The sequence below is a fragment of the Mustela lutreola genome, chromosome 9 (genome assembly GCF_030435805.1).
Source record: "Mustela lutreola isolate mMusLut2 chromosome 9, mMusLut2.pri, whole genome shotgun sequence".
NCBI classification, from domain to species: Eukaryota; Metazoa; Chordata; class Mammalia; order Carnivora; family Mustelidae; genus Mustela; species Mustela lutreola.
Genome location: NC_081298.1, coordinates 105856048 through 105879084, shown reverse-complemented (window position 1 = coordinate 105879084; position 23037 = coordinate 105856048). Strand labels below are relative to the sequence as shown.

The 23037-nt window shown below is 46.2% G+C and overlaps 1 protein-coding gene across 4 annotated transcripts in view; it reads left to right on the top strand.

Annotated features, from left to right (window-relative positions):
* Positions 1-23037, top strand: part of ST3GAL5 (ST3 beta-galactoside alpha-2,3-sialyltransferase 5) — a 50068-nt gene that overhangs the window by 18458 nt on the left and 8573 nt on the right. For 2 of the 4 annotated variants that reach the window (XM_059188298.1, XM_059188297.1), the window contains exons 2-4: positions 6024-6147; positions 9168-9279; positions 18742-19085. In XM_059188298.1, coding sequence (XP_059044281.1) covers positions 6024-6147; positions 9168-9279; positions 18742-19085 — 580 coding nt within the window. Of the gene's footprint in view, positions 1-6023; positions 6148-9167; positions 9280-18741; positions 19086-19107; positions 19289-23037 lie in introns of those variants that run through there. The other 2 variants (XM_059188300.1, XM_059188299.1) reach the window with 2 other exon arrangements.

Genomic DNA, 23037 nt, shown 5'->3' with positions numbered 1-23037 from the left:
GAGCTCAGTGCCTGCTCCTCAGACAGCTGGACTCGCTGAGTGTCAACGTTCTTCAGTTTGCTTCTCCATAAAAATATACTTTTACCAGCTCAGCACACTGCCCCCAATACAGAAACTTAGTTTTGAGTTTTTGCCTTTAATTGCTTTATTTATGAGATATTGTGCCTAACGCACTAGAGATGCTTCAGGTTCCCAAAAATAATTTTTGTTGAGTGGTTTTCACATTTCTTTTCATCATAGCGTATGGACCCTCCTCCCCCACCCCCATGAAAATGGCTTTAAGCTTTCAGAAATAAAAGTAGCAACACACAGAATTCAGGTAGTATAAGAAGAATGTGAAATGGAAAGTGAACTTATCCACAATTGTTGATAGCAATTGTTGATAACTTCTCAATATCTTTATACCTATACACACTTAGGGATATATAAACAGTCTTCTCCTGCATTCTGATCGTTTTGTTAACTAAAAGTATAATTACTCTTGGATTAATGGTGCACCATTATGCAGTTGTTTGTGTACCTGAACTTAACGTTTGTGTACCTGAAACCCATGGCTTAACGTTTGTGTACCTGAAACTTTAATGCAACCCGTCTTCCACCGAATTCTTAATTTCATCTTAAATTTAATTTAATTCTTAATTTCATCTTAAAGACGAAAGAAGTAAATGAACAGTGTGGGTGTTGCACAAGACTATGAACTGGTAAATCCCAGGTTCTCTGAGGGAGCGTCTCAAGGCCAGTACGTTCGTGGAGATGACCCAGGTTGGCCCTCGTTTGTGATGGCTGTGGAGCATGGAATCCACGTGGTCTCTTGTAAATCAGAAGAATACCTTCCAGGCTCAAGTAGGAGCATTTGATGAAACTCTGTGGAAAGTCAGATTCTCTTACCTTGAATGGAAACATCCTAGAACATGACTCTATCTATATGTCTTTATGCTTTTATAAAACCACTTTTTTTCTTACAGTATCTTTTTGTGTCAATAAATATATGTACCCAGGGTGCCTGGGTGGCTCAGTCGGTTAGGCAGCTGCCTTCGGCTCAGGTCCTGGGATCGAGCCCTGCGTTGGGCTTCCCTCCCCAGTGGGGAGTCTGCTTCTCCCTCTGCTCATGCACTCTCTCTAACTCACTCTCTCTCAAATAAATAAATAAAATCTTTTTTTAAAAAAGTGTGTACCTGGTACTTCAATAGTACTTCTCAAACTTTCATCATATGGCTCCCCTGATTTAGCAGATCTGGGGGGCCAGAGACTCTGCATTTCACACGCTTCCAGGTGGTGCTGAGACTGTGATCCCAGATTCCACAGATTCTGCAATGATCATTTATCAACAGATTCCCTGTTGTTGGACATTGTAGATGTTTCTGTAGAGCTTATACTTCATTCTTTACTATTATAATTTTGTTAACTTTTTTTTTCAGTTTTTGTCTTAGATATTTTGGGGAAGATACATTTTTGGGGGATGCTTATCTTGTTTGAAGACAGGTCATGGGCATGCAATGTACATTCCATCCATGCGAGATGTTTCCTAAGGACCTGCTATGTGCCAAGCTCTGTCCTAGATGTTGGAGATACAAAGGTGAACAGAGTTCTGGCCCTGCATCTCATCTTCCAGGTACTTGCAGAATGATAGAAGAAACCTAAAATATACACAGACAGTGTCAGCTCATTGCAGTCAACAAAGATGGGGAAGTGTCTGGGGACAGCCATAGTGTTGAAAAATGATCTTCACAGGGGAGAAGGGTTTAAAGATGAAAAGTGTTTCACCAGGCAGATTGTTGGGATTCCCACTGGAATTCCATCATGTGCAAAGGCACTGAGGTAGCATTCTGGCACATCCAGTCTTCTAACAGTATTTTTTTGTGACCAGAGTGTTACAGGTTTGTCACCGGGAGTCATAAAACCTGAGACAAGCAGGAAACCATTCAACAGATACATATTTTAGAAAGATGGCTGGCTCTGAGGGGAGAGAATCAAGATGGATTCCAGGGACTTGACCACTGGAGGAACGTCAGTGGGCATCAGAAGTTCAGGGAGGTATGAGCGAGAGCCTCTGGGATTGACTGGGGCTGGGAATGAAAGTTAGAAGCCTGGGGCACCTGGGAGGCTCAGTGGGTTGAAGCCTTTGCCTTCAGCTCAGGTCATGATCCCAGGGTCCTGGGATTGAGCCCCGCATCAGGCTCTCTGCTCAGCATGGAGCCTGCTTCCTCCTCTCTCTCTGCCTGCTGCTCTGCCTACTTGTGATCTCTGTCTGTCAAATAAATAAAATAAAATCTTAAAAAAAAAAAGTAAAGAAAGTTAGAAGCCTGAGTTGAAAACCTCTGTCACAGAGGTTTTCAGCTTGGATGGCTGAGTGGATGGCACAGCTTCCAAATGATGTAAGGAATAGAGGAAAATGCCAGGTTCTGCTTCATAATGTCTGAGGTGAAGACAGCAGGTAGATTGTCGGACACATAGTCTGAACTTAGGTGAGAGGTCTGCACAGAGGTAGGGGTTTGGAGGGGGTGTCTCTCCCTTGAGGTGTTGAGGGAAAGGCAGGTGGTGAAGCCTTGCGATGAGTACTTGTGGGACAAGGGGAAGACTGGTGGTAGAGACCAGGACCCTTGAGTCATAAGGTGTATGACTGGGATTTTAAAGGAAGGTTCAAGAGATTTTAGAGGACGTGTTGGTGTAAGGTATCCCAAGCATAGTGTGCAGATGGAGTGAAGGAAGGTAGACAGGCTGGGAGTGGCTCGGCTCTCACAGGGAGCAGGGCCAGTGAGGGGCTAGTGAGCCCTGAGCATTTAGAGGTTTTACAAGTTGAGAGAGGTCTTGGGGGAGAGCGAGGCTACTGGCCAGGACCAGACCCTGGGGGAGAGTGTGGGGCTTTAGGAGGATGTTGCTTCTCTAGAAACACCAGGAAGGAAAATGGAATGGATGGAAGAAAGGACTCCATGATTGAGCTAGAGCCAAAACTGCATCTGGAAATAAGGGTGACCAAAAGACACGAGCCTTAAAGCCCCAACAGATGAATCCTGTCAGATGAGAGTAGGTGCCTGTAAGGTCCCTTTCTGTGTGATAAGAGTAGCGACAACCAGCAGGTACACAGGACTTGTGATGGGTGACCCCTTTCCCTACATGAGTCCTGTGAGGTAGGTAATGTGACCACCCCCATTTTACAGATGAGAAAACTGGGCTTGCAGGAGTGAGAGTGACTTGCCCCAAGCTTCCCCACTGGTAGGTACAGGAGCTGAGACCAGGCATCAGGCTGCACATCCCGTGTTCTCACACTCCCTCTCCTTAGATCCTCTCCTGTGCGATTAGAAAAAAAAACCCCAAACAGCTGTTTTTGTTTTTAAGCATTTGCATGGATTGTATTGTGTGGCAGTGACAGTGAGAAGAGGAAGGGGTTCAGGACAGCAGATTCTGCTGCCCTCAGAGCCCCTCCCTTCCTCGAACAATCCCACTTGGTGGCAGGGGAGCACCATCTGCTGTGGCAGTCAGTGCCCAACAGGAAACCTGAAACCACCGATGTGCTTCAGGCAGGGAGGACTTTCATGCAGGGGACTGATGGCAAAGACGGCAGCAGTCTGGAAAATTTGAGTGAGAAAGAAATGTTAGCCAGGGGCGCCTGGGTGGCTCAGTTGGTTGAGCATCTGACTCTTGCTTTCAGCTCAGGTCATGATCTCAGGGCCATGAGATCGAGCCCCTCGTTGGGCTCAGTGCTCAACTTGGGGTCTGTGTGAGATTCTCCCTCTTCCTCTGCCCCTCTGCCTGTGTTCTCTCTCTCTTTCAAATAAATACATAAATAAAATCTTTAAAAAAGGTGTAGAAGTCTTAGCCAGAGATCAGGAAGCTTCTGTTACCCAGGACTGAAGCTTATACTTGTCACAAAGCTGTTGGAGGTGCCTTCACTTCTCTTGAGTAGAAACTGAGGATGCTAGATGCCCACCGATGCCGCTGGAGTCACATGTAGTCACCCTCTCTTGCCTGTGCCTGTCACCGCCCCTGCCAGAGGCTGCGCTCTATCAGGGGACAGGAAGGGCTGCTTCTCTCCTGTCTTGCTGTCTTCTACCAGGAGGCCCCACAGTCACAGCTTATCAGGAAGCGGGTGGGCCAATTCCGGGAAGGGAATTTCACAGGCTTACTCAGGACGGCGCTGTCCAGCACAGCAGAGACAGGCAGAGGCGGAGACGGGCTCCTCTCTGACACTGCAGTCAATGTTTACTGGAGGTCCGCCATGGGGTGAATGGCATGTCATTATGGCTGGAAAAACAGACATCTTAGAAACTGTATATGTACTGGTTGTGGGTCGCCTGCTAGTTCCTACCAGTTGGCTGGCCACGTGTTAAAGCACCCCACAGTTATGGTGTTTAAACATTTCTAGGTCAGTTGTTCTTCAGCAGGGGCTTGCTAGTGAGTTCCTTGGCACTGCTTCTTGAAATTATTCAGAAGGTGCACATCTAGGAAAATTCTTGCTATGCAGGTAGAATTGGGGTTGAGGGACAGGTTGTTTCCAGTAATGAGAACATTAACTACTTGAACATCAATTTGGTAAAAGATTTTTTTCAAAGGAAATGACACAACTTGAATGGAAATCAAGTGTATAATGACATACACAACTGCCTCTTGGCTGAAAGACTGTAGTAAAGATATTGTTTCTTAATATATACATTTATCATAATAGCATACTCTAATAGGTGCCTACATTAGCCAAGCTATGGCTTCACTTTTAATTAACAACTGTTTAAGAAAGACAGTGTTTTTTCTCCATCTTCTGAGAGTCCCGAGGCAGGCAGCCCAAGGTGGAAAGGCAGCTCTGTCCTTGGGATTGCCTGGGGACCCAAGCCCCTACTCTGCTGTTCTTCCACCATCCCTTGGTGGTATGCTGTCTGGGTGGCCCAGAGTGGCTCCCCCTGTGTCAGTATTTCAACCAGCAGGGAAAGAAGCAACCTTGGAAGTTGTACACGTCACTTTTGCTCATCCCGTTGGCTAGGACTTAATCATGAGATCGTACCTAGTTCCAAGGGAGGCTGGGAAATGTAGTCTTTATGCTGGGAGGCTGCCCTCCTAGCTAAAAATCCAGCATTTTACCAAGTTGAGAGGAAGGGGGAAACTTATACAGGGGTGGACATACTGATTTTTACTACAACACCCCCTAGAATATTATTTAGTAATTAAAAACTTGAGAACGCAATGAATTCAAAAGGATGAATAGGCAGGTATACTCAGGAACAAATAATTTTTTAAAGAAAAGTATCTTTTAAAATTGCCATTTTTTCCCTTAATGTAACACTTTTGTTCAGTTTCTAATGTGACACTTCCTCTTTAAACTTTTTTTTCTTATAGAAAACTTCAAATGTACAAAATCTTGAGAATATTGCATAATGAGTCCCAGGTACCCAGTGCTGAGCTTTGACAATCAGTTTAAAGCTAGCGTTGCCTTAGCCATTCCCCCACGTGCACTCTTATCCCCTTCCTGACTTTTCTGAAGCAGATCCCCTGTTCCATCTGTAAATCGTTCTGCATGCACCTCCAAAAGGTATAGGCTCTTGAAAAAACATTAGGCTTTTTATTTGGCGATAACTGTAGTTTCATGTGCAGTTGTAGAAAATGCAGAGATCCCATGTACCCCTTACTAGTCTCCCCCACTGGCAGCATCTTGCTAAACCATAGTACAACGTCACTGCTATGATGTGGAGGGGGATACAGTCGAGACACAGAATATCTCCATCATCACAAGCATCCAGCCATACGCAGCCCACCCCTCCACAACTCCTGACAGCTACTAATCTGTTCTCCATTTCTGTAATTTTGACATTTCAAGAGTATCACGTACATGGAATCATGCTGCGCACAAACTTTTAGTCTTGGCTTGGCACAGTTGCCTTAGATTCACTCGGGTTGTTGGGGGTATCACGAGTTCATTCTTGTTTATTGCTGAGTAGTACTCCGTGCTCTGGCCGTGTCGCCTAAGGGCTTTTTGTAAACATCACCTGCCTGACTCTCCCTCCTTTTCCTGCCCCTGGCTTCTGCTCTCTTCACAGCAATGCCCAGTGAGTATAAGTGTGTGAAACTGAGAAGTGATCGCTCGAGACCCTCTCTGCAATGGTACACCCGAGCTCAGAACAAGATGAGAAGACCCAACTTGATACTTAAAGACATCCTCAAGTAAGTATGAGCCCTTGGGCCTTGAGAATCCCTCTGGCCGGGTCCGCTGTTGGGAGCTGGGAGAAGAGTGCAGTGGGACCCGAAGGGTGGCTCTCATACTTGCTCGGAGAAGGTCATATAAAGGCACATTCAGTTCAGGTTCTGTACACAGATGTCTGGGTTTATGCATCTGGCTGTCCTTGAGAGGGCAGCGACAGCCAGGGAGCGCCCAGGCTCTGTCCCTGAGCCTCAGTGACCGAGAGAGCAGCTCCTACGTGCACTGTGGTCTCAGTATTATGTAATGAAAGAGGGCTTTCCTCCTTAGCTGTTTCAAGTTAATCTAAAAATACAGTTAATTAATGTCCCCTACAGGATTTTGAAGGCCTTAAATATTGAACACTAAAAAAGATGACAGGTGTTTCAGCCAGGTCACCCTTATATCCTGATAAGTGGTAGAATTGGTAAGGAAGGGATTTGGAGGTTGTGTTTGGTAGCAGCCAAACCAAGTTGAAAAACACCCTTGAAAAACACTGAGCACCTGGGTGGCTCAGTTGGTTAAGCGTCTGCCTTCAGCTCAGGTCAGGATCCTGGAGTGCTGGCATTGAGTCCTGCCTCAGGCTTCCTGCTCAGTGGAGTCTGCTTCTCCCTCCCCTTCTCCCTCTGCCCTTGTCCCCACCCCATCCCCCATCTTCTCTCTTGTTCTCGCTCTCAAATAAATAAAATCCTTTTTTTAAAAAAGGGGAAAAAAAAAAAGGAAATCACCCTCTTGAAAATACCCCTAATTTAGGAGGTGTAGAAGGAGGAAGGTGGAAAAAGGAAATGTACGTTAATATTTTCCATCTCCTTTTGTCATCATCCCATATTTACTGAGGCCTGACATGCCCAGCACTGTGTGGGACGCCAGCCCTTGGCAGTGACGAGGTCCTCCTGGGCCCTCGCTGCACACAGTGTGGGCATGACAGAGTCATGACCAGGCATTCCAGTGCAGTGTCCTCACTGGTGTAGGTACAGGGCCTGCTTTTAACACACTGTTGTTCCTTCCTTCCTCATTTGTATGTTCGTAATCAAGATAAGGGAATTATTATATGCATCAAGGTAGTACCTTTTTGGGGGAGGGGAGCTGGGGAGAATAGAGGTAATACTACATTCACAACATCTGAAATTCAAAAGATATTAAAAGTACTCAGTAAAATATCCTATCTTTCCTGCCCCCCCGCTTAAAGGTAACCAGTATTACCAGTGTTGTGTACATAAGAAATTGTGTGTGTGCATGTGTGACTCTCCCCCTGCTTTTACACAGATGGTAGCATCCAATTCACTTAACATGGTACTCCATCAAAGGGGAAGATTAGGGTGCTTGTCCAGGTTTTCTTGGGGGATCGTGTTGAAAGCAGAATCAAGAAGTCTTGAAAACACTTCCTAGCAATACTTTCCTTCATCATCCTCCTTACATATTAAGAAATATTTAGCATCTATTGTGTATAGTATATTGTGCTAGATGCTGGTTTTTTAAATTGCCCCTTCTTTAGAAAAGAGATCATTTCCCCATTAAGATTATTCCTCATTTGTGTTACTTTCTCAGTAACTCAATGTGGGATTGAGCCACACATCAGGCTCTACAGCCCGTGGGGAGTCTGCTTGAGATGCTCTCTCTCTCCCTCCTCCGCCCCCCACTTGCACTCCCACTCTCCAAATTAATAAATAAAGACATAATCTTTTTTTAAAAAAAGATTTCTAGAACCAGGATTCGACTCAATTCTTTTCTCCTAACCCTGTGTGTGTATGTGTGTGCACGTGTGTATTTTAAACTATATAAAAATATGAGTTTGTTGGATTTTTTTTTTTTAAGATTTTATTTATTTATCTGACAGACAGAGACCACAAGCAGGCAGAGAGGCAGGCAGAGAGAGAGGAGGAAGCAGGCTCCCCGCCCAGTAGAGAGCCCAATGCGGGGATCGATCCCAGGACCCTGGGATCATGACCCAAGCTGAAGGCAGAGGCTTTAACCCACTGAGCCACCCAGGCACCCAAGTTTGTTGGATCTTTAAAAGCAGTTTTTGTAGATGGTCTTAAGGGTGACTGGTGGTTCTTTTTCACCTCAGTTAGCCTCATTTCTGGGGAGAATCTTTAGAGCAATAATTGAGTAGATTATTTATTTTGTTTTCTTATTTTTTTAAGGCTTCCCGTATTTTCCCCCCGTTTTTAAAAATTGTGGTAAAGTAGCCATAACATAGTATTTACCATCTGAACCATTTCTATACAGTTCAGTGATAGTAAATACATTCACAAGGTATGCAGCCCTCGCCCATCCACCTGCAGAACTCTTTGCATCTTGTAAAACCAACACTCTCTACCCGTTAAGCACTGACTCCCTCCCTTCCCCTCTCCCTGGCCCCCTGGCAGTCCCCATTCTACTTTTTGTCTCTGTGGTTTTTGAGTCTGTGCTTCATGTAAGTGGAATCATACAGTATTGGAAAGACTGACAGTATTTTTTTTTTTAAAGATTTTATTTATTTATTTGACAGAGAAAGATCACAAGTAGGCAGAGAGGCAGGCAGAGAGAGAGAGAGAGAGAGAGAGGAGGAAGCAGGCTCCCTGCTGAGCAGAGAGCCCGATGCGGGACTCGATCCCAGGACCCTGAGATCATGACCTGAGCCGAAAGCAGTGGCTTAACCCACTGAGCCACCCAGGCGCCCCAAGACTGACAGTATTTTAAAGTGGCGAAAAATCGAAGCTGAGTTTCTATAGCTCAAAAGCTATTACCTGGTTTTGTAAAGTCCAGTGGTCTGCAGTGTGATTCATATTTTTGCATAAAAATGTTTTCTCTGTATTACAACAAAAATAGTCATAAATGACTAATTTTTCTTGTCAGGCAAGTAAGAAGTGGTGCCTTAAGTTGACCACAGAGGTCACCTTAAAGGCTGTCTTTCTCTGTTACCTAGCAGGCAAGCTCAGTCTTGGGTAGGTTTTCCCTTATTTCACGTGATTTCTCTTGATTGTCCTGTAACTGCATCATTATACTAATTGATTTTTTTTTCCAGGTGTACCTTGCTCGTGTTTGGAGTGTGGATCCTTTATATTCTCAAGTTAAATTATACTACTGAAGAATGTGACATGAAAAAAATGCATTATGTGGACCCGGACCGTGTAAAGGTTAGATATACCATTGGTGTGGCTTGAATTAAAATATTTCCAAGTTTGTACCTAACCAGAAATATCATCTCTAAAGGGTTATAAATAAGTCCTCAGGAAAGTTATAAACGGAAGGGGAACACTTCATCTTAGAACTCCAAAATCAGAGACAACCCCTCTCCCCCCAGCAAAACAAATAACCTACCCACCGCCCCTGCAGCATTCTTCCCCCATGCACTGAAGTCGTTGGGGGTGGTGAGTTGCCTTTGACGCCCTCTAGGCACCTGCCGTGGGGCTAGTTGCTGTGACGTTGCCAGCACACTCGTCCTTAGAACCGGGGGCAAGTTCTCTCAGAATCATGTCATTCCTGGGTTTTAATTTTCATTTTAATGAGTTCACACTGTGTTTCAAGCTTATTCATTTCAATTTATATTTATTTTTCTAAATCAGTTGACCTAGTTAATGCTAACTTCACGGATTATCCGAGTGGTTAGATGATGCAATAGGTTCCATCCTGATGAAAGAAGAGAGGCTCTGAAGTCAGGTAGGAAGGCAATAAGGAGGCCAACGTGTGCGGGCGCTTTACTGTCATCACGACGAGGACATGTCCCCGTATTCTCACCCTCTGACAGATGAAGGCTGGGAGCTTAAGCTGCTTGCCCAAGTTCACATCTAGTGAACTTCAGTTTACTGAAGTTTAGTAAAGCAGTTCAGTTAACCAATTTAGTTAACCAGTTCAGTTCATCTAGTTTAGTGTGCACTGTCTAACTGTTTTAGAAGTGCTTCAGCAATATAACCGCATTTAATCCTCATACTGGGAACTATCCTGACCTCCCAGCTCAGGCGATGGAAGAGCAGGGAGAGTAAGCGGCCTGTTTAAGGTTATCTTCACCGGCCAGTGGTGGAGTTGGGCCTTGGACTCAGCAGCGCCCCTCAGAGTCTGAGCTCCTGCTGGCTGCTCTCTGCCCCGGTAGGGGAGGTCCACAGAAAGGAGCCAGAAGTTACAGGTAGGCTGATGCAGAGAGGTGGGACCTTGCATTTCTGACCTAGTTTCGAGTCTGAATGCCATTTAGTCAAAGACAAGATCTTGGGCAAAGTTACTTAATTGTTTTGAGTCCCAGTTTTCTCAGTGCTGAAATGTGGACAACAACATGTGTGGGACAGGACAGTCCCCAAAGTTGAATAAGATAATGTGCACGGAGCTCTTTTTCTAGTCTGGGTTTTTAGTAATGCATTTTTTCTTCCATTTTTATGTCCTGCAAAGTGCCTGTCCTATTCTGTGAGACAGGCATGGAGAAACAAGAAAACAAGATGAGGGTGACTAATAAATGCGTGGTGTGGCTCTGAGGAGCTGTGGTGTGTCCCAGAGCCTGCCGTCCCCTGCTGGGCTGTCCCCGGAGGCTGGCCAACTCTCTCCATCCCACCAGCATCAGCTCATCCATGCTGCTGGGCCAGGACGTGTCCTCTGCCTTAGCTTGGGCCTCCCGCCTCCCTCTCCGGCTGGCCTTGCAGACGTCCTGATAGCCATGAACTCTTCTCCTCGCCTCCTCGCGGTGCTTGTCCACGTTCTCTTTGTGGCCTCTTTCTCCCGTCCGTTTAATTAGTCACACTGTGGACCATCTGACTGACTGCAAAGATAATCACTCTCGAGACTGGGTTAATTGAGGAGAGACAGGAGCACTGGCATGCCGGGGTCCAACGCCCCATTTCACAAGTACAAGATGGAGAAGACGTGCTGTAGCAGCAGCTGCAGTGAAATCTACTTCACAGCTTTAGGGCCTGTTCCGTGGCTGCCCACAGCTGCTCCCTGCACACTGCTTTAATAGACCAGGGATGGTCTGCCCGTTGTCGTCCCTGCAGAGCTCCGACAAGTGCTCTGATCATTATGCCTATTACTCCGTAAGTTTCCCCGAGGAGTCCTAATGACTTCTGAGGATGACCAGAGAAGAGACTCGAGACCAAGTCCCCGAGGAGCCTCCGAAGGGATGGGAATGTTCGCGTAGCCAGAAGGACAGACGGCCTGCACATGGCAGCTGCGGGCCTCCGGGACAGGCAGGTCGGCTCAGGTGGCCTTAATGGCAGCCGCACGGATTCAGAGATGGCAGTCAAGCGTAAAGGACAAGGATGTGATGGTCCAAGGTGTCCGAAGATGGGATTAATGGGCCGCCTTTGTGGCACATCTCCGGAGCTCTTGAAGCAAAGCTGGGTAACAGTTTGGTCCTGTAGATAGAATTCAGGCATCAGACAGTTTGCGGTTCATGGGCTTTTCTGATCATCCCTTGCAACCCCGAGCGTCTGTGGTTCTCTGTAACTTTACCAGTACCAGGCTGGAAAGAATCATCTGATCTCTTCCCTGCTCTCAGTGCTGGTCCCCGACTCAGTGCCTTTGACACAGAACCTCAACTATACGCTGAGACTCCTCTGAAACTTCCCAGACTCCATTTGACATAGTAGTTTTCATAAGCATTTTGTTGTCTCATCTAACGTAGAAATGATTCGCAAACGTAGATGGTGTTTATAAAAGCAGACAGTTTCTGGGATTCCGGGAATAGGAATACTGCTCCAGGTGCCCTTTGACATCCTCTGCTGTCACCTGTCGCCCCAGGTTCATATCTCCTTACCTGCCTTTCTGCATCCAGGCATGCCCTACTATGGGGGTAGTAGTATTTCCAAAAATTAAATCTGATATAGTGCTTCCCAGTTTCAAACTCTGAACTTGTTCTCTTTACCTTTAATATCAACTCCCAAGTCTGGTCTTAGGGCTCTTTGTGCCTTGGTTCCTGCCAGTCTCTTCAGACTCCTTTTGCTGCCCCATGTCCCAGCCCTGCCTGTTCCAGGCACTAAATCCCCTCACAGTCCCTTGGTTCTTCCTCTTTTTGGTTTTGATTTGTATTTCCCTGGTAACTAATGACGAGCTTCTTTTTTGTGTTCGCTCATTGGCCATTTGTATGTCTTCTAAGGAGAAATGTCCATTCAAGCTCTTTGGCCAGTCCTTCATTGGGTTATTTGTCTTTATATTATTGAGTTGTAAGAGTTCTCTAAAAATTCTGCCTACTAGTCCCTTAATCAGATAATATGGCTTGTGAGTATTTTCTCCCATTTTGTGAATTGTCTTTTCACTTTCTTGCTGGTGTCATTTTCAGCACCAAAGTTCTTTCTTTTTTTTTTTAAGCTCAAAAGTTTCTAATTTTGGTGAGGTCCAGTTTATTTTTCCTTTTGTTCCCTGTGCTTTTGATGTCATATCTAAGAAATCCATTTCCTAAGCCTGTGTTTTCTTCTGCAAGTTTTATAATAAAGTTTTAGCTCTTAAACGTAGGTCTTTAATTTTTTCTGAGTTTGTATATGGTGTGAAGTTGGAGTCAGCCTTTTTCTTTTGAATGTGGATATGATGTTTTTCTGGCACCATTTGTTGAGAAGACTTTCCCTGATGTTTTACTGTGTTTGTTCTAACTTCTCTGCCTGGAGCCCTTTCCATCCCATGGCCTCTCTGCTCCTTATCTTTTACATTAACTCTCAGCTCAGAAGTTACCTTATCTAAGAAGTCTTAATCCGATCAGCCTTCTCTGTCTTCTGGAAACGCCTTTATACTTTATACGTTAATCCTAACACTTACACTGTAGAATTTTAACTGTCTTTTTCACTTGTCCTTTAAGCAAGCCCTGGGAGGTGGGGATTGTGTACTAACATTTTGTGTTAAAGAATATGTACTTAGGTATATTCAACTCCAGAGAGAGGGGAAATATTACTGAACCATGGTGTGGTGCCTGATCTCTGAACTCCAGTGGAATAGAAAATCCACAGTTAAATAACAAGCAATCCAGTAATGTACATTAAGTTTGATATCCCTTTAAAGAATAGGTCAGATAGTTTCTGTTCAACTTCTCATATCCACCAGTGGATAGTAGACAGAAAAAAAAAAAAAAATCTCACCATCCCTTTTCCCCTAAACCATGATTAGGAGTCCTCCATTTAGGCTGATGGCACCAGTTTCAAAACCTAAGTTCACTGCAGGGCCAATAACAGCCTGTCAGGGCCCCCAGTGCCCTTCCCTGATTGGCTGCTGTGAGGATTCCTGACCAGTCCCTGACAAGGGCATCGGGAGTATCTGATGGGCATTGGGAGTATCTGAGGTCAGCCTCCCAGGCCCCACCACCTACCTGGAGAAAGGGTGTTAGCTTCCCACACAAAACCACAGTTCTGTAAGAAGGAGCAGAGAAATGGAGACCCGGTAGGCAGCCCACAGGGACGGCTACATCAACCCAGTTCTAAATCAAAAAATCATTATTTTTTCCAGTTACAAAAATAACACCAAAACTTCAAGTAATACAGAAATGAATAAAGTAGAAAGTTCCCTGTAGTTATAGAGAAAGATGAAAGACTCAGGGGGTAGTTATAAAAGTGCAACGTGTTTCTGAAAGCCTTGGTCAGTTCAGAAACTAATAAAGTAGAAAGGGCAGGCCTGCTATGACATGGTGGGATTAGGGGTGTTTTAAATTTTTTTTTACTTAAGACTCTTTTTTATAGGTTTTTCACATTGTTGACACTGTCAGAATGTCCCACTTTTCACAGTGGTCCTGACAGGTTGTCCTTCATTCCAGGCCAAGGGAGCAGTGTGTGCAGAAAGCATGTGCCCCCCAGGGCTTTGCAGATTAGACGTACAGCTGGAGTTGGATATCGCTGAGGATTGGGGTGGGGGAACAGCAGGGTAGAAGACTGAAAATGAACCAGGACCAAAGAGGGAAAGGCCTTGAGTGCCACACTGAGCCAGTTCCAAATTTGATATCAGATCATGTTTCACTAAGCAAAATAAAAAACCATCTCTCGAGTCCCCAGAGTAGAGGAAGTGGTCCTGGCGTTTTGAATGGCTGTGAGGTGGGGTGAACTCCCTACAAAGAAAACTGTGTCTCTAGGCTGTTGGTGGGGTTTGGTCTTTCCCACTGAGAGCGAGTAGACAAATTTGAATTGTTGGGGATATAGGTTAGCAGAAGATGGTATCAAAGCCATGAGGCCCCGTTGGCTCTGTTGAGGATATTCTGCAGCCTGCCGTGTTCGGGGACCCCGCTAACCCTTGTTTCTGAGCATGATCTGGTTGTGCTGGCCCCGGCCTGTGTTAGTACAGCAGCAGAAGTGTGGCCATGGTGGTCATGGGTTTTGTCTTTTCTATTTAAAGATGCCCCTTAAGGGTGCCTGGGTGGCTCAGTTGGTTGAGCAACTGCCTTCAGCTTACGTCATGATCCTGGTGTCCTGGGATCAAGTCCCGCATCGGGCTCCCTGCTTGGCGGGGAGTCTGCTTCTCCCTCTGACCCTCCCCCTTCTCATACTCTCTCTCTCTCTCAAATAAATAAATAAAATCTTTAAAAAAAAAAAAAGATGCCCCTTAACATGCCATTTCTTTAAAAAGACCGACAGTGGTCTCTTCAGGATTTGGACACTTTGAAAGCGCATTGCAGATGTGAAATTGCATTTAAAAGTTGTTTGAGGAGAGACGAGGGCGCATTGCTGTCCATCTAGGTTTGGGCTGCATGGTTGCAACAGTTTGAACTAGGCCCTCTCTCTTCTCAGAGAGCTAAAAACCACACACCACCCAGGGGACTGCATTTTCTGCTGTGTAGTTAATTATGGCCAAATTTACTTCTCTCTGACTCTGCAGATCTACACTTATGTAGCTAAGGTAAGCAGAGTGACCTGGGCTAAGTTTTTAGTCCAGGGACTTGCACCTCTAGACCGCTTTTTTCCTCTCCTCAGTGTTGGCCCTTTGCCCCAGACCATCCTCGAATATCGAAGATGAGGGAACTGAAGCCTTGACCTAGGGCTGGATGCTTTAGTCAAGGTTACACTGCTGGTTCATAGATCTAGAACTGTATCTAGCATCCAGGTCTTCTGATGGTTTTTTCCTAACCATTTACTGTGACAAAATATACACAGCATAAGATTTATTCCTCTTAAGCATACAGTTTTATAGCATCCGTGCATTTACACGGTTACATCACCCTCACCCCAGTCCAATTCTAGAACATTCTGTCACCCGAGTGAGTTTGCTCACCTGTTGTTCTCTGTCCCCACCCTCAGCAACCAGTCCCTGGCTGCCACTGACTGCTTGAGTTGTAACTGTGGTGTTCTTTCTGTGGCTTGGTTATTCAGATTTTGCCCTGCTGGTAGCCAGCGGAAGGTTCCAGATGACTAACGTGAGTTGAGGGTGGCAGTGGCTTTGCCCATGGTTGCTGTTCTATAATGGTACTCCAGTCTTCACATGTAATACCGGGGGCACAGAGTGGCCTGGTGAGGAGGAGAGAAGGACCAGCCTTTTCCAGACAGGAACTGAAAGTTTCATGAGGTAACTCATGGCTTACATTCACGTGGTTTGTGGCTGAGTTGGACTCCCACCGGGTTTGGTTAGCTCCAGCCCCCAAACTCTGCTTCAATCTCAGTGCTGTGCCCTGTCCCAGATGTAAAGAAAGAAAAGAGAACATTGCCTTTTACAAAGAATTATGCCATTTACTTATATTTTTGAGAAGTATTGTCCTCAAAAGTTTGCAGTAGAAACAAAAGTGGAGACTTTGCTGAGGAAAATTACTTTGATTTTTTTAAATACCCTTCAGTGAATTTTCACATCATGGTCTCCTGTGGCAGATGGCCACATCACTGACAACTGGAACTACCAGCCGTTTGTTCAGTCTTAGTTGTGGGTGGCCAGTGAGCTCAGCCTGGAAGACTTGTAAAAACCGAAGCCCTCATTTCCATGCCTTGGTTTGAGAGGAGTAGGAGTTCCTGTATCTTTGCGAGAGCCTCCGGTTCTCTGCACCCCCACTGTGGCCCTCACCCTGGACGAATGCCACCTAGACCTCTCCACGTCCTTCCTCTCTGGCCTGCTTTGGCTCCCAGCTTTGGAGCTTTCTGTAGCAGGAGGAAGAGGAAGGTCACAGTCCTTTCTTTGTCATGGCTCCTCGAGAAACGCTTCTCCTCCCCAGGCTGCCCCTTGAAGCATGGAGGAGGCAAGAGAGAGGCTGGACCAGCTTCTCATTAGAAGAAACGATCCCCAGGGCTTTCTCAGGGCTTCTAACACGTCTCTAGATGAGATGAAACAGAAGGAGAAAAAGAACTGCTGTCACTGTAGATGGTTCCAGTGGCCTTTCGAACATTCATTCCTCCTGGGATTGTTGTGTTGCAAGCTGCTGTGAGAGAGTCACGGTCGGAGGGTGCTTACCAAGCCTTGTGCTCTTCTCCTAGCCTAGAAAATTAAATTTGAAGCCTGAAATGGAGCTCTTTGCCAGAATGGAAATGGAATGAAATTTCTCTCCTTCCAAATGAAACTTCTAAAGAGGAAATTTGGCAGCCCAGGAGAGCCGAGGCCAGTTTCCTGGCGCAGTCACCTACTGCTCTTTCCAGTCGTGCGCCGATCACAAAGCTGCTCTGGGTTCCTCCGGGTCCTTCTCAGATGCTCATTTCTGTCCTCGGAGATCTGCAACAGCAGATGCTTGACATGTCATTCTACAGCGAAGGATTCAGCCTCTTGTTCTCTAAGACTTGCTGTTGTAACCTTCAGGCCTCTAGTCTCGAGACCGACGTGGGTCCTGTGGGTGGCCCTCTGTTCACCCTGCCCCCGCTGACAGGGTGGCGAGTCTCTGCGGGCTGCGGAGTGACGTGGGCTGGGCCTTCCTTGCTGGTGCTGCTCGGGGTCACGACTGGTCCTTGCACAGCTTTCCCGGTGATACTCATGAAGATGCCAATTTGTATCTAATCTCTTATTCTTAGTGGTGGTGTTTGCTGCTCTGGGTAGACAGAGACTATGGTTTTAGGCATCTGGGAAGTCATCAGACTTCCAGGTTAGAGCACCAGCGCAGCCCTCTTACTGGTTATGCCACCTTGAGCCCACAGAGTGAGAGGCTAACGACCATACTGTAAGGTGTGGGAGGCTAACAACCATACTGTAAGGTGTGGGAGAGTCAGTAATGGGAGACCATGACCATGACTGTGACCATGTGTAGTGTCTGCAGCATCTTCTGTGCCCAGAGAATATCATTTCCCCTTTCCAGAAACGGGACCACATCCTCAAGATGCAGACTGTGTGCTCTTCCCAGGTACTGATAACTCTTTGAAGCTGTAACTCAAAAAGGGAGGAGCAGGGGGCCTTCTGCTATAATAAGATAGATGTTTTCCTCCAAAAATATTTATTATATAGGAACCAGACAATAGAACTAATAAAACTTTGAGAAAAAACATAGTTGGGGCATATATTTAAAACAATATGCAACAATAATCATTCTCATAATAGTATAGACACAGTTTAGAAAACACATTCAATCCTAAAAATAAATACCCCAGGAACTCTGGGACTTCATACACCCATGCACGCATGCGTGGGCATGTGCATGTTGTGTGGGTGTGGGTGTGTAAGTGTGTGATAGTAGCCTGGCGGGAGGAGGGGAAAGGCAGGGCCAAGGCTACTGAATGTGGAGAAAAGGACAAAAGGCACAGTAATGAGGGGGAGAACTTCCCGCCAAGCGGTTGCGAGGCAGCATCTGGCTAGACTGAGGCAGGAGGAAGCCCTGGGGTGAGTGGGCCTTTGGACCATGTCCCGTCGCAGGGTGCTTCGTTCAGCTGGGCGACTGTACTTGGCCTTCAGCGGTCATTCCTTATGGAGGCAAAGCATTAACGTGCAGGGAAATTCATGTACAAAATCGAGACCACTTCTATGTTGACATGACATTGTGCCCTGATTACATTTAGAATAACTTGCATTCCAGACTCTATGAAGCTCATTGCCCAACTGATAAATCAGCCTGTTTCTCTTTCTGCTAGATAAGAGCCTGAAATATAAAATTTTATCAAATTGTGGTTAAAAAAAATAATAAAACTTACCATCTCAACCATTTTTTAACATCCAGTTCAGCCCTGTTAAGTGTGTTCACATTGCCATGGAATGGATTTCTAGCAGCTTGCAGAATTGAAGCTGTGGACCCATCAAACAGTATTTCCCCATTTGCGCCTACCCCCCCGCTCCCTGTCCCTGATAACCATCAGTCTACTTTCTGTTTCTACAAATTCTGGTACTTTAGAATTTGTAAGTGGAATCAGTCCTTTTGTGACTGGCTTATTTCACTTAGTATAACGTTCTCAAGGTTCATCGCTGTGGTAGCATGTGACAGGTTTTATAAAACATGAGATGCTTCAAAGTATGTTATCTTACCCCAAATTAATTTGGGGAACTAGCTTGGGCTAGGGGTAGGAAGTGGGGGTACGAGGACGTGCTTTCCTTATATAATGAAGTAAGGATTCTTGTTGAGTTTAGCTCCCTGTCCTGTGACTCTCCCAGGTTATTTCTTTCCATCTCTGAGCATCAGTTAACTCGAAAAAGCAGACATTTTGTGCTGAAAGACAGGAATCAACAGGGAGCTCTCAGACATCACAGGACACAGTGTGTAAGAGGATATTTCTAATGCCTGAGAGGTTTTCCCAACTCAGACTGATGCGATTTCATTCCAGAGAGCTCAGAAGTACGCTCAGCAAGTCTTGCGAAAGGAGTGCCGACCCAAGTTCGCGAAGAAGTCCATGGCCCGGTTGTTTGAGCACAGGTACAGCCCGGACTTACCGCCTTTCGTGAAGGAGGCCCCCAAGGTGAACGAAGCCGAGTACAAGTATGACCCGCCTTTTGGTTTCCGGAAGTTCTCCAGTCAAGTCCAGACCCTCTTGGAGATACTGCCTGAGCATGACCTGCCTGAACACTTGCGAGCCAAGAGCTGTAGGCGTTGTGTGGTTATTGGAAGTGGCGGAATCCTCCACGGACTAGCGCTGGGCCACGCCCTGAACCAGTTCGATGTTGTGATAAGGTACATGCGCTCACCCCCAGGGTCCACCTCACTGCTGTTGGTTCGCGTCGCACCAGTGACAGGAAGGGATGCAGGGATCACCAGTCCCTGCCCGCAGGGGGCTTACTGCCTGAGAAATGATGGATGCCCCCGAAACACGAACTGATTGGATGCCCCACACTGTGCCACACTGACCCTAATTTGGCAGAACCTTTGCAGAGGAGGTGAGGTTTGGAAGGCTGGGTAGATTCAGGAGGAAGCCTGAGCTAGGCAGGACCAAGAGGGGGTGCACAGTGTGGGGGATGAGTTGGTAGGATGCCTGGCTTTGGGGAGCAGGGCTGCGTATGGGTGCGCCCTGCAAGGCAGGGCTGGTGGGGACCTAGGAAGCACACGGTCTGAACTCCACTCATCCTAGATTCTTTCTGGTTTCGCTGGCTAAAAATTATTTTCCTTATAAAAGGAAAATATGTTCATTCTTGAAGATTAAAAAAATCTAGAAAAAGATAAGGAAGAAAATAACCCCTCGGAGCCCAGATAACCAACCATTATGAATTTGCTGGGGTTTTTCCACTTTCGTTCTATAGACAGACTAATGAGTACATTTATATTCTTACCAAATGGTTTGCTTTTTTAATATAATAATGAACAGTTTCTGAGGCCATTAAATAGTTCTTGGAAAATTAACTCTTCCAAGTGTTTGATATTACTTTAAATGAGACTATTGTAAGCAATTTGGCAGTTCTCCTATTGCGGAATATTTTGAATTTTTCAGTTTCTTTGTTATTGTGAAAATGCCTTACATAGCTCAAACTTATGTCTTTATCTCTGATTATTTCCTTGGAAATAATTCTAAGAATTTTTAGAATTGTTATCTTAAAGATGCTTGGATGTTTTTAAGGTTCTTGAGATGTCGTAATAAATTCTCTCTATCTGAAGGATGCGCCAAACCAGGAGTACAGTGCCCGCTGGGTCTTCATCAGATTTGCTGAGCCCGAATGTGTGAGTTTGAAGGCAGGAAAGGCTAGGGCTGGGGGTTTCGAGGTTGTGGTTAACACATTCAGTGTGTGGGCCTGTTGTGAGGCAGAGAAAGTAGAAATGGACACTAATGCATTTCCAAGGGGTATACTGAAAAAGTAAATTATGGGACTTTCTGGCAGCTTGCTGGTTAACATCAGAGGACCGCCGGATTTCTAGTCTGGGGTTTCTTAGGCATTAGTGGAACTGCTGTCAGGAATGGAAGTAGTTGGGGAAAATCTCTGGTTAGTGAGGAGGATGACAAGATCCATTTCAGACATGGTGTGTTCACGTAATGCCTTTGTCCCCAGTAGCTGTGATTTCCAAGTTTCTTACCTGTCTTGGGCCTCTGTTTCCTCATCTGGAGGCAGTAACAGTACGCATTTTCTAGCCTCACCATGAAGACAACATGAGTTCACAGACGTAAAGCACTTAGAACTTAGTGTAAAGCATTTAATACTGGGCATGGGCTAATTGCTCAATAAATGGTAGCACCTATTTTTGGAGAATGTGTACGAAGGTAGGGGGCACAAGAAGAGGGGGCAGGGGCCGTAGGGTGTTTGTAGAAAGAACCAGACTGTGTTAAGAGCCAAGAGATGGAGGAAATGGGTAAGACCTTGGTTTAAAGGCAAAAGGGTTGCGGTAGGCCCCAGTGGTCAGAAAGCAGGCATGGCATGAGGTGAGGGAGTAGGAGTGGGGTTGGGCTTTGAGGACTGTAAAGGTTGGGTTAAAGAAGGCGGTAACCGCTGCCTTGCACTGGTTGCTTTCCGTGGGCCAGACACTGTGTCACGTGCTTTAGAGCTTCTCATTCCTCCGTGAAGCTATCACTGTTAGTGTCACTGGTGAGGACACTGAGGCACTAGAGGGCCCAGGGTCCAGGCCAGATGCCAGCCGTCCAGACGCACGGTCAGAGGCTTTTAGCACCTAATCCCGGGCCCCGTGCGCGCAGCTGAAAGGTGTGTGTGCCGGCAGACAGGGCCCTGTGCTCCCCCACCGTGTGTGACTCATACGGGAAGAGAGGAGACAACCTGGGGGGGCCAACGGTGCGCACTCTGGGCTAGAAGAGGGATGTGGCGGGGGAAGGCAGGGGGTCCTGCAAAGCAGTGGGATTGGGTGCTTCAGGGAGGAGGCAGGCAGAGCGAAGGTGAGTTGGAGCCTCACCCTGGCAGGAGGAGTGTTCCCAGCACGCCGGGAAGGCGCACACATGAGTGTGTCTTTCCACTGTGTCGGCTTTATTCAGTCATAGAGCAAAGTTAAATCACAGTCAGAAAGCAGGTTCAGGATTCCAAACTCAAATGACTGTTCACCATGTGATTAAACTTGGCTTCTGACGGAGCATACAGACAAGCCACACAAAAAACAAGGTAAACAGAAGGGCACAGGGAGTGAAGGAACCAAATGTGAAGTCGGTCTGTGGGCGCGCGGTTGAGATAAGGCCTCGGTCACGTCCAGCTCAGCTCTGGGCACTCCCTTCTTCCGATGTTCCAGCAGGGAAGGCGCTCGGTTCTGCTCAGACATCAGTCAGGCGGAGCCTTCAGTGGCAGTTACCTTTTTTAAGTGGTCAGATAGAGCGGGGTCAGGCCTGAGGCGTCTGATAGTTTGCTGCCAAAGTCCTCCCCCTTTAAAGGGGTTAAATTCGTCTTGGGGCCCTGCAGACCGCCTGTGGTTCTGCTCCTTAGCAGTCCTGGGGGGTCAGCTGACTCGGGTCCCGGTGATCTCTCCTAGCTGCTCTACCTTTACGTGCCCGCATCATTGCTAGACTCCGGGCCCTGCCTGACGTGAGAGACACCACTTTGCTCTCTCCAAGGAGAGTGGAGCTGAGAGAGTGGGCAAGGGCCAGGAGGGTAGCCTGACCAGTGGTGGCCCACATGTTACCAGACTAGGGAGTGTGGACTTCATACGTGGCCACTGGGAGGCCACTGAGTGCCGGGGACAGAGACATAGTGGCTTAGCCTGATTATGAGGGAGAATATCAGTTAAGAAGCTGCATGTTGTGAGGGAGTAACCTTTAGGTTTAAAACAATTCCAAATTTAACAGAAAAGTTGCAGGAATAGTACAAAGACCCTTCCATTCACCCTTCCCCCCACATTATCCAGCTGGTAACTTTATCACAGTGCTTTATGATTTTCTCTCTATCTATACTATTATCCTTTTCTGAAACCTTTGATAGTCAGTTGCAAGTATCAAGCCCCTTTATCCCTAAATAAATCCATATGCATTTCCTAAGAATAAAGACATTCTATTCTAGAACTACAGAACCACAGAACAGTATGCAGAATTAGGAAATGAACACCGAAAAAATACAGGTTCTATATATGTACTTATATAATGTCCTTTATTTTAAAAAAGAAGAGGGGCGCCTGCTTGGCTCAGTTGTTGAGCATCTGCCTTCGGCTCAGGTCATGATCCCAGGGCCCTGGGATCGAGTCCCACATCGGGCTCCCTGCTCAGTGGGAAGCCTGCTTCTCCCTCTCTCACTCACCCTGCTTGTGTTCCCCTTCTCCCTGTGTGTCTCTCTCTGTCAAATAAATAAATTAATTTTAAAAAATAATATTAAAATAAAAATTAAAAGGAAAGGTGGGGTGGGGTGGATAACTGCCTCAGGGGCATGCCTTTCATTTGGTCTCCTGTGTAATAATATCTTTTGATAATCCAGAGGTAGGTAGGTATCAGATCTAGAAGAAGGGGCAGTAGAATAGAGAAGAAAGCTGAGATCCAGGTGTGATAATACAGATGTGATAACACAAGTGTGATAATACAAGGGAAGAACCAAACAGACTGTGAGATTACTAAACTCTTTAACTAGGTGGGTGGTGGTGCTTTCAAAAGAATTCTTAGAATCTGCTCCAAAACTATGACACTGGGAAGAGCCTTTGTTGATCTGACAGTTGTTAAGTGTCCCAAGTCCTTGCTCTAAGGATGCACTTGGGCCTGATGCCCTCCTTGGTACCAACCCTG